Source organism: Ziziphus jujuba, chromosome 11, assembly GCF_031755915.1.
Source record: "Ziziphus jujuba cultivar Dongzao chromosome 11, ASM3175591v1".
Classification (NCBI taxonomy): domain Eukaryota; kingdom Viridiplantae; phylum Streptophyta; class Magnoliopsida; order Rosales; family Rhamnaceae; genus Ziziphus; species Ziziphus jujuba.
The window spans coordinates 18,560,542-18,572,709 of record NC_083389.1 but is presented as its reverse complement, the minus strand read 5'-3'; the positions used below and the strand labels follow the sequence as shown (position 1 = coordinate 18,572,709).

Genomic DNA, 12,168 nt, shown 5'->3' with positions numbered 1-12,168 from the left:
TGCTCATAGTGAGAAGCAATTCAAAGGCGTTTTCCCAACAAATTACCTGGATTACGATCGTAAAGAGGATATCAAATCACCATTGAATTGGCTTTGGATACCGATCTATTTTCCTTACCGTCATACCATGTGGCTCCATAAGAGTTAAGGGAGCTTAAAGGCTTAGCTGCAAGATTTGATGAATAAAGGTTTTGCTAGATCAATCATATCATCGTGAATGACATCTGTTTCGTTCATGGAGAAGAAGGATGGTTGCCTAAGGGTGTGTATTGGCTACCAACGACTTAACAAGGTGACCACCCATAATCGATACCTGTTGCCGAGGTTATGCATTTCGTTCAAACCAACTTTTCTGTGCATTTTCCTTTCGAAAATGAAAACAAAATTATAGTTTTTAATTCTTAAACATCAATGGAGCATCATGATACTGCAACGAAAACAAAATTATAGTTTTTAATTTTTAAACATCAATGGAGCATCATGCTATTGCAGAAATAACATTCACAAAACCCATGAAACCCATAGAACCCGATACTACAGAAATTGAACAATTTGAAAGAAACAAAATTCACAATTTTGTTAACTAAACAGACTTACACACAAGAATGGGAGTTGGGCAATTTTATTCGATTCTTCTTAGTTGGGCTAGGCAAGTCCGACCAGAGATGCTATACTTACACACAAGACTACCCCTCTTCCCGAAAGTCCCGAAAGCTGCGCAGGGGCTGCTTTACAATGATGGACGGTCGCTGCGGTGGTACCTGTGGCTGTGGCAATGACTAGAGAGGTCGGAATATAGCGATTGACGACGACAATGGTGTGCTCTCCTCTAACTCTGGGTGGTGATCGCAATCGTGATTTTTGAAAGGGAAACTAGAAAGGAAACCCTAGCTGCGTTTTGAAAACCAAAGAGAGAAAAAACAAAAAAAATAAATAAAAAAAAATGAAAAGAACAAAAGGTAAAAAACGTGTTTTGATGGAGAACAAAAACAAAAAATAAAAAAAATAAAAAAAAAACTTAATGAAGGGTATTTTGGTCCAAATGAGTTAAAAGTATACTAGTTTTTTTTAAAAAAATTTTTTTTTTGCTATTCTTCAAAAATGGATTTGTACGGTGGCTAGTTTTCGAAAAAAACCCTTGAGCGGTTCTACATGTTGAGCCCATTTAGGTGGTCTGACACCGAATTCGTTTTGCGTCGTTGCCTAGACGTCCTTGGAAAGCTTCGTCTTATCAACCAAACAACACGCGCCACTCCCTCCGTGTCCCCCACCTGCTCCATCTATCCCTTGTGGGGTCCCACTCGTCTGCGGCGGTGGATCCCCGGCCAACGCCGTGGTATTCACCGGAGAGCCATTGAGAAAGCTCGCATTATACGCCACAAGCTCAAAGCGTTCGGCTAAAATCGATGAACTGTTACCTAAACTAAAACTACCAAAAATGTTAACTGTAATAAAACAGCCAGGAATTGCACGGTGAAACCTCACATCAGGTAGGATATAAAAATTGCCCTTCCCTTCTATGTACACGTCGCCAGTGAGGTTTAAATCGGCCACTATCTGACACGTAGTGTCCAAGGAGCCGATTCCATCCAGATCATCGGTGCATGAAACGGACGGTGGGTGTGGCGACGGTGGCGGCGGCGAATAATCCTGATGGAAGACATTCAAATCGGAATCTATAATGGAAAAGTCATCAGGTTGGTTCGTGACTGTGAGAACAAAGTTAGGAATCGTGCACAGAACAATGAAGACGTAGAGAATGGCAAAACAGATAACAGGGAAGTAGTGAAACTGAGCCATTTACTGGTGAAGGAAGTCATTAGATTGTAGGACTACGATTTGATTCCGAAACGAATTGGATTCGGAACCCTAAGACACCAAACCTAGATGCCACCATGGGAAAGAAAGCTCCTTATAAATATAGTATATTTTGTTCTATGTATAGGCCTTCTGTGGAAAATGAACGCCTGAAAACCCTAGAAATTGCTCCTTGCAGAGGGAAGAGAACTGGGCGAGGTACGAAGCAAGCTTTATCAACCTCTGGGGAATGAAGAAAGGTTTCCGTGGTGGAGGCAATAATCAGAGAAGGTTAGTTTCATGTGAGCTTGGGTTCAAACTGCCACCACGATAATGGGTTAGGGTTTCCAAACCACTAGGATTAGAGGCATGTCGGTTAAGGTAAGTTAGGGAAGGAACGGAGCTTGATCGTCCATTTATGATGAGCTCACGCTGCTATATAAAGGTGTTTAAACCACTCTCCCAAAAAAAGAACATGACAACGACCAAACGACATCATCTCATGGTGCGGAGACTGCGCGGCATCAATTCTGTAAATAATCTGTGTGTCGTTTTGATGACGATAGTGGCTTGTCGTTTGTCAAATTCGCCCCCGTATCGGAATCAAAATTGAGAGAGTGCTCATTACTCACGGATGTCGGTACCGAGTCGAGTCACGTTTGAAAGGCGATACCCTCGTCAAAAAAGTGAAATGGTTAGTGTTACCCAAGGGGGAGCTAAGTTGCGTCACCTTTCCAATCAGGTGCGTACAGCAAAGAATGTAGCTCTGAAGTTTGACTCTACTTTCTCGTAGGAACTCCCAGAGTTCCCAAGTCTCCCTTTGGTCGTTTAGACAATCTCAAGCGTTAATTTTAGCTAATACTAAATTAGGAGTTTGGTTGAATTTTTATTGTATTTAAATTATTTCCAAAACAAAATATAAAATAAAATAAAATAAAAAACGTTATTTTCTCTTCTTTTTTTTTTTTTCTTTTTGTTGTTTTTGTTTTTAATCATTTTTCCAGAAAATAACGCCCAAAACGTTAGAAGCAGTTTTTGTGAACACTTGTCTACTTTTGAAAACGGAAAAATGTTTTACAAGCATTTGTCAAATTGAAGTTGTCATTTTCTTTTTCCTTTTTTTATATTAAAAGTTCTCAATTTTTAACCAGTCCATGAAAGTGTTATTATCCAATAAGACGGTTCGGTAGAATATTTATAATTTCCTTCACCATCAGTTTTACTTATCACCCTTCGATCCTTTGTCCAATATCTGATCAAATAAAGATAACCAAATTATACGGCTAAGGAAGACGAAACCAAATTCTTATAATAGAACCATTTTTTCAAATTTCTCAATGTTGACACGCAAGTCCTCACGCATACAATCGTCACTGCTTTCCTCCAAAAAATAAATAAATAAATAAAAAATAAAAAATCGTCTCCGCTTGCAACGTGGCGGTCTCCAAAGGCTCTATAAATAGACACTGCCACTGGCTGGCTATGAACTTAGACATCATTGTGTATCAAATCCTCACTGCCAACAAACAAAAAGATAAAATCTCGCTCAAACTTACTGAACAGCTCCATCAATGGCGTCCCTGTGAGATTCTAAAAATTTCTTTAATCTGGGTTTTTCTGCATTCATGCTTTTGTAAAATTTCTTGCTGGTTTGTTTTGATTTTCCTTTTGGGTTTTATAGATACAAGCACGAGGATCTTCCCCCACCTTTGGATTCCACTGCCAGCCCACCTCCTCTCTTTGATGGAACAACAAGGTTCTTTCTGTTCCATCAATTTTATTTTATTATTATTTTTTATTTCTGTGTATTTTTTCTGTGTTTCTGTCGAATTCCCTTCCAAATGGTAGTATTCATATGAAGTGGGTTCTTTTTGAAGGTTGTATATCGCTTATTCCTGCCCATTTGCTCAACGCGTCTGGATCATTAGGAATTATAAGGTTGTTCAATTCTCTGTTTTCATTTTTATTTTTTAATTTTCAATTTGTACTCTTTGTTAAAAAATCCTGACACGGACCCAATCGTTTTTGTCCTCTTCATTACCTTAATTTTGTTTAATCTGTTTTTTTAATTTTTGGGTTTTTGGATTTATTCGATACCCCTTTTTTTTTTTTTTTAATTTTGTTGGAGAATTTTTTATTTGAAGGGTTTACAAGACAAGATCAAACTAGTTCCCATTAACCTTCAGAATAGGCCCGCTTGGTACAAGGAAAAGGTCTACGCTGGGAATAAGGTAATTTCCTTGAACAAATTTCGTATTACTTTGATTCCTAATAAATTATTATTATTATTATTAATATTGTTATTATTATTACTATTATTTGCTAGAGTATAAAGGTTTTTCTTGTCCATAGGTGCCATCTTTGGAACACAATGGAAAAGTCATTGGAGAAAGTATAGATCTGATCAAATATGTGGACAGCAACTTTGAAGGACCCTCACTTTTCCCTGATGTAAGACCTATAGAGATTTATTTGTCTGTCTGATAACCTTGTTTTATTCAATGAAACATATTACCAATACGATGCTGTGTATAAAATTTTGTAGGATCCTGCCAAAAGAAAGTTCGGCGAGGATTTGATATCGTACCTTGATAAGTTTGTAGGGGGAGTTTATACTTCATTTCAATCAGACCCAGTAAAGGAAGCAAGTAAGATTTCTCAGTTACTCCCTTATGGATGCTCTTTCGTACATGATGTTACACTGACCAAAACGTTGATCAGCTGCTCAATTTTATTTTCTTTTTGGTGTAATGATCAGATGCTCAATTTGATTACTTGGAAAACGCTCTTAACAAGTTTGATGATGGGCCATTCTTCCTGGGACAATTGAGCTTGGTAAGTAGAATTTCTTTGTTATATTAAAATTCACCCATGGTTATTATACCTTCAATGACCTTTCCAGCTTGTTTTGTAGTTTATTTTTTTAGGAAAGTGATTTTGGTTTTGTTAATGGTATGATTTGTTTCTTTTTCCCTTTGATTTATTTGAAAAATAAACAAAAATAAAAAATGTTATCTTCACAGGTGGACATAGCTTATATTCCATTTGTAGAGAGATTCCAAATCTTCTTATCAGAGGCGTTCAAGTATGACATCACAGCAGGCAGGCCTAAGCTAGCACTGTGGATTGAGGTATATTATGAAATGCATTAGCTATTTGTGAGGTAGCCAATAGTGGTGTTTATCTGGACATGTTTGCAATCTTGGGTTTAGGATTGCTTCGCATGGATGCAGAAGTTTACCAGTTGTTTCCATGATATTGAAATTGTTTTCCCTGCCTCCAAACCAAAGTAGAAGTTTACCCATGAATATGGCAGTTTGGTTAGAACCTGTGATACTTATGCTCCATCTAATATAAAGATCAACCAGATATCTTGTGCTTATCAATTTCATCATCACATAATTCATTTGCAACATATCATTTCATTATCACCAGATTAGTAGATATCATTTCTGATTGGATGAGATTATTGCTTGCATTCGGTTTCTTGATGCATGATGATTTAAACAGTTACCCTTTGCTTTTACAGGAGTTCAATAAGATTGATGCTTATAAAGTAACGAAAACTAATCCAAAAGAGCTTGTTGAATTCTACAAAAAGCGCTTCTTGGTATCATCTCTTTAGCAGCCTTAGTATGCGTTTGATTTTCAAAATGTGAATTTTTCAAAATGTGAATTGTTCTTTCGTTGTCTTATATATTTTGTGTGCTGAAATCGAACCTCTTAAATTTGTTCTTCCTTGTTTGCAGAATGATCAGCACTGAAGTTGCCAAATATAGGATTTCTGGATATATTATAAATAAGGGCTCAATTTACTTAGAATGTTTTCCCCAATCTAAGAAATATTTGTTTGTGTATGTATGTGTATCTTTTTTATGTTTGTTTTTTTTTTAAGGACGAATCTTGTGTGTGTATCTGCTAGTGTTTGGTGGAGTCCTGTTAAGCCTTTGTATTCAGCATGTTGCTGCCATACCTATGTATGCCATGCTTTTATTTAAATAAGAAAACGTCAAAGGGTCATTTGGCGACGTGCCGTATTTGCTCTCATTATCATTTTCTTAAAGTAACTGATAAATAGTGCCTATTTCTCAAGAAAATCCTGAACTTTCTGTATAAAGTTGGTATATTGTAAGTTTAGTGAGACCCAGTCGGTAGAGGACTACAAAACTCCAAGCAGTAAATTCATGAATGGTCGGTCATTTTCTAATGAGCTATCTTATTGCTATTGGCGATGATCACAAGTGAAACCGTTTATATGATAATTAATTGGTTCTATTTAATTTCTTTTTCAACTTCTTAAAACTGAAAAAAAATAAAACAATAAAAAAACAATACGGAAAAGTATATTTTTATTAAATTATTGAATTGAGCATCTGAGTTCTACTAATGATCCTGATGGCAGGACATAGTTGATCAAGTTCTCGCCATGAATACACTGATTTTTATTCTTTGCACAAATCGAATGCCATGTGATGGTTTGTAAAAAGAATTATGGTCGTCTGGATGAATTAACATTTTGTACAACATTGGCAGCAAAATAGAGTCTTTCTCCCAAAAAAAAGTAAAAATTATATATATATATAGCGAGATTATGGTATGCACAGTTAATACGCTAATCAGCACCAAAATCGATATTTAAAAAAAAAAAAAAACAGCTTTGTTATAAATGTACAACAGCAAAACCAATATCAACTTTAGTGCTGCAGATTGTCCAACTGTAGCCCTACCATGTATATATATATAAAATAAGAGATTTAAGTTCTTTGGAATTTTAACTAGAATTAAGAGTTGGAAAACAGTGAAAGTAAACGCCAGATACGAAATTTATCAAAGTTTTTCTCTTCAACAATAAAGGAAACTTAAAATTTTATAAGGCTTATATCTTTTTCTTTTTCCTCGTAAAATTTAAACTCCAATTATATCACAGAGAGAAAATTTCTTGAATCCGCATATCCAAAACCAAGCTTTCTTCTCTCAAACGCTAGAAAAATTGTGTGTCATTTCATTGTTTTATGTTTGCTTTTAATTAAATAACTAAAATGTTGGTGCATATTGTCCTACAAGATACTAAAATTAGAATAATATTAAAAACAACATCTAAGTCTATTAAATTATTTATTAAATATATATATATATATATATATGGTATCTTTTTATTGGTTTATATTTATTTCTTTAAAGATTGGATTTTTCATATTTAAATTATATTTATATGTTAACCAATTAAATAATATATATATATATATATTTGCTTGGTAAATAAATTGGCAGATTAGTTAATAAAGACTCATTTAATATATATATATATATATATATATATAGAGGGTAAAAAGTGAAGATTTTATTAAGAAAGATAAATAGATATATCTTTGGTAAGCAACTTATTAAGAACAAAAGGAATTAAAAACTCTCAAGTGGGAGGCAAAGTGATAGAAATTGTACATATTGACATAATGTTGCACTCCTCAAAAGTAGAAATTCTTTGATATATAACGAAATTCGGCCACCAGTTCTACAAGATAAATCAACTCCCTATGATAATAAAGTAGAAGGTATTAACTATTAACCTTCCCAATTTTCAACTCTAAAAAGAACTGAATATATGTAATAATATTTTTAAAATTCTAATTAGGTTATATTTTAAATAAAATATATTTATAATTTTAAATAAAATATATTTATAATTTTAATAATTTAGTGTGGTTCATAACTAATATTAGGTTCACATCATTACAAATTTACTAATAATAATAGATAAACAAATTATTTTTGGATTCATGATGGGCAAAAATCCAAATTGAACCCGTTGGTTTGGTTAAAGTTTGGTTAATATTGGAAAATAAATCCAATAATTAGTTCAGTTAGAAAAATCACAAAATACTTTTTTAAGATCCCCATACTTTTATATATAAATATATATATATATATATATATATATATATATATATATATATATATATATATATATATATATATATATATTTTTGGGCAAATACACATGCTGTAACATCCCGTCCCGAAGTACACCGGAAGTTTTCCAACTTTGACGGAGGTTGACCGTTGACTATTGACTTTGACCGTTTACCGTTGACCGAAAGGGTCAAAAGTTGACTTTTTGACTCGGATGGAATTCTAGGTTGAGATACCATTACGAAGTACACGTTAGCACGAGTTCATAGACTAGTAGCACCTCGAAAACGGAGCTACGGTTTGAAAGTTATGAGCAAAACAAGTTGAGGTCCAAACTGTCCAAGGGGTGCCGGAGTTGACTTTTTATTCATGCAAAGTTGAGCTTTGACTCATGCATGGTTGTGAAGTACTCGTCGATACGAGTCCGTAGACTAGCAGCACGTCCGATTTGGACATGTGATTTGAAAGTTATGGATCTGTAGAGTTTTTCAAATATTGTATTATTTTAATATTATTTTTAAACGCGTAACAATGTGCCACATATGACTTAATAAATGTGACCATGTGTCACGTCAACCATGTTTAATATCATATTATTTTATTGTTATTTTATATAATAATATTTTTTTTATATTATTTAATTATTTTATTTTATTTTATTTTCCTTTTTTTTTCTTTTTCTTTTTCTTTTCTTCTCCCCACGTGGGGAAAAAGGGGGGGGGGGGGGACACGGGGGGAATTTCTCTTTTCTTTCTTCTTCTTCTTCCTTCTCCTTCTTCCTTTCCTTTCCTTTCTCCCTCTCAGGTCTTGCCGTATTTTTTAATTCCGGCCACCACCTTGCTACACGCACCGGCCAGTGATGAGGGGGGGACGGAGGCGAGTCGGCCGCAAAATTTCGAGGTCATCGGCCGCCAGACGCGCCCAGATCGGGCCGGAGAAGCCGCCGGCCGGAAATTTTCTCTCTCCTCTTTTCTTGTGTTTTCCGGCCAACCCAGCTCAACCCATACCTCTATTCCACCATTTTCGACCCCTCTGAGTCCATTTCGGGGGTTAGATTGCCCAAAATCTCCACCGTTTGAGAGATCCCTCAAGTTTAAATTCGATCGAAACTTTCCGGCCAAATTTCGGTCACCGCCGGTCGAATTGAACTCAATGGAGGTCGGTAATGTGATCCTCATCTCACAAGTTTTCCATAGACATATAATTTGCCAATTTTGGTTAACGTTTGTGTTAGACCCCCGGATACCGGGTATTATTTATCCGAATAAAATATTAATTTATTTGACTGTGTGTGAATTGTGTTCTAGGAGCACGGGTGAGTCGGGGAATTGATCCCATGGAGGATCTTAGGTTAATTACGTGCTCCAGGTGAGTGACCCAACTTTAAAAATGTTTTGGGGTAATTAATTATATTTATTAGTGTTTAATTGATATCTGCAATTATGCTCATGTGGCGTATTTTAAATATAATCGGGAAAAAATATTATTTTATACGTACGTGTATGTTATTGGTGCTAAATGGAATTTTTGGATTATTAAGAAATCCCTGATTTTTATTATTGTGATTTAATTATATTTATTACACATGAGCAAGTATTTTCAGTAATTAATTGTGTCTGGATTTTATATTATTTTTGGGCATAATTGGTTTGAATATTTTAAGGAAATTATTTATTTAATTGGTGGTTTAAATTTTATAATTATGCCTGTGGTATATTATTTGTTGAATCTCGTGTTACGAGAAAAATTATTGTTTTATCGTTATCGATGTTTTCGTACCGGGTATGTTAAAAGGAAATGTGGGATGGTAAATTTGAGAATTGATATATTTCCCACGGTGATTTTGGAAAAGCGGTACGGTTATAATTAATTTAATAATTATTTTAGACGCACTCATACAGTATTGGTGTTCCGGTGTATATGTGGTTAGCGCGCAAGTATTATATCTCCCGTGAGTTGCCATTGGACCGAGGGCAGGCAAGTCTTATATATTGCGCATCAGCCGCCACCCTCCTTGGCCGGGATGACGGTTTCAGCAGCGGTACTGTCGGAACGCCGAAGTGCCGTTTGCAAGTTTCTCTCTTTAATCTCCCCGCCAATCAGGAACTCGGGACGCTGGGTATCGGAGGGCATCACTGGTATATGGTGTGGTGCGTCAAATATAAATTTTTCGGATAGAAATTTCAAACCCCAAAGAGTACAAAAATTATTTATTATAATTTATTACATTTTATTTATATTTGGGGTATTTATTTATTTGTTGTTTATTAAATTATTTGATCCATTGATTTTCGGGAAATACGAATATCAGGTTTTGTGAAAATGTTTTAAAAGGGGAACATTTGCAACAGAGTGAATAGTGAGGGTTTGAGAGAAAATATTACTTCAATTGTTTATTATTTATTTATCTAATTGTCGGTATTAATTAAATTCTTTTATTTGTTATATTATAAACATTAAAAGTGTTCAGTAGATAGGGTCACTCACTGAGATGATTAGCATCTCACGTTTTTAAATTCCGTTCCCCTAGGTCCAAGTTGGGAGACGTTGATCGTTCTGGATGAGCCCAACGTCTCAGTTCGTTACCGAAAGTCCAAAAAGTATTTCTTCCCTTTTTCCTCTCCATCTTGTATTGCTTCCTTATCTGTCATTTTATTAATTCCACATTTATTGTATAATGCTCTGTATACTGTATTGGATGTGTAGTTATTATTTATGCACTGAGTTGCTGTTATTCTTTGGAGTGCTGTAAATTTGTGGAATCAATTTGTAGTAACGTAGGAGGAATAAGGGGATGTTTATAGAAGTGTGTTTTCAGTGCAGGAAATTTGTGGTAAGTCCTACCCTTAGGGGAGGTGCTGCCGGATTTTCCGTTGGAAGGTTTGGTGGTATTTTCCTGGTATCAGAGCTTGTCTGGGGTTCCGGAAAGAAATTCTGTACGGATCTTGACACATGCTTTATAAGTTATTCAATGTACATAATTACAAACTGTTACATATATATTGTGATACAATTGTTACATATCATCCCTTTGACTTTTGTCATAAAAAAAATTAAAAAAATGTTGTTATCCCCTTGAGGCTAAAAAATGTTGTTATGGACGACCTATGTCATTTTATTTTATTATTAATTATTTTTTTTATAGCAAGGGCCTATGTCATTCGAATTGAGATTATTATTTAAGAAAATAATAGTTTTTTACCGTTGGATTGACGTGTGGGAACAAAGATCTATGTCATTAATTTAAAAATCCACATAATGCATCCATTCATCATAAAAATAAAATAAAAAATCCACGTAATGCATATAATAGAGGATCCAATTCCAGGTTAGTTTCATAATTTTCATATATTTTAGAACTGTTTTCTTTTATAAAATTTTGTTTCCTTCAAACACATTATTTTTAGCAATACTGAACCTTTTGTAGCTTTATAGCATGCTATTCTTTCTTGAAAGCCGGTATCATAATTTCCATCTCCTCTATCATGTCTATTTCATGTTTTATGAAAAAATAATTTATGAATTTTAAAATTTTTATGCCTTCCTAGAAAACATTCAATTTTTTTTTACCTTCCTAAAAAACATTAAATTTTTTTATAATCGGTGAGAGCTTCTTTATTTATTTGCGTCGAGTTCTGTTTGCAGAATATTTTTTTTCTCCTATTTTAATTTACGTTTTTTTTTTTTTCCCTTTTCTAATATTGGTTCCGATGTTCACTTTTGAAGGTTTATTATGGATATTCTTAACACTAAAAGATATTCTTTTTGCCATCCAAACAAAATATAAAAAATAAAATGGATAATTTATAAATTAATATTATAAAACAAATATATATATATATATATTCTTTTTACATACTAAAGAATCTATAATATTAATATATATATATATACATATAATAAATCTTTTTATCATAATTACATTTGATGTTGTGATATTACAATTGTTTAATTATTTTTTTTTTCTTATTTTTTAATATTAATGGGTTAGGTTGTGTTTGGGCTAAACTTATGCACACCTCAATTGAGTAGTCCCTCCGCAAGGGTCTAGAGTGCGTTTCCCCGCACAAGCCGTCCATAAAAATCATACCCTTATTGGTTGGGAAAAGGAGGAGCTCCTTTTATCAATTTTTTGTTTTTTTTTTTTAACCATTTGCATCAATTTTCTTAAATATGAGTGGCTTAGCCAACCTCATTTGACTTTTATATAAATTTGTATATGGTTGTTTAAGATAGTTGGACCTATTTTTAATATTTTTTTACATTAATTACTAGAATTATCAAAATTATGATCAAATTTATTTAACAAATAATATATCAATATTTAATTGAATTATTTTTTTTAATTTATTTATCTATTTAAAAGTTTATTTATTTATATTTTACTTATATGAATATATCAATCAATAGTATTATAATATATATTATTTGGTAAATATATTGGTAACTATATATATATAT

At 33.6% G+C, this 12,168-nt stretch overlaps 1 protein-coding gene across 1 annotated transcript; it reads left to right on the top strand.

Annotated features, from left to right (window-relative positions):
• Positions 1–3,224: 3,224 nt before the first annotated feature.
• Positions 3,225–5,844, top strand: LOC107405225 (glutathione S-transferase L3). The gene is made up of 10 exons (XM_016012252.4): positions 3,225–3,379; positions 3,479–3,553; positions 3,675–3,735; positions 3,942–4,028; positions 4,150–4,248; positions 4,343–4,445; positions 4,556–4,632; positions 4,821–4,928; positions 5,327–5,407; positions 5,547–5,844. Exons 1-10 carry the CDS (start codon positions 3,369–3,371, stop codon positions 5,559–5,561), a joined length of 717 nt encoding a protein of 238 aa, XP_015867738.2. The 5' UTR covers positions 3,225–3,368; the 3' UTR covers positions 5,562–5,844.
• The last annotated feature ends 6,324 nt before the right edge of the window (positions 5,845–12,168 follow it).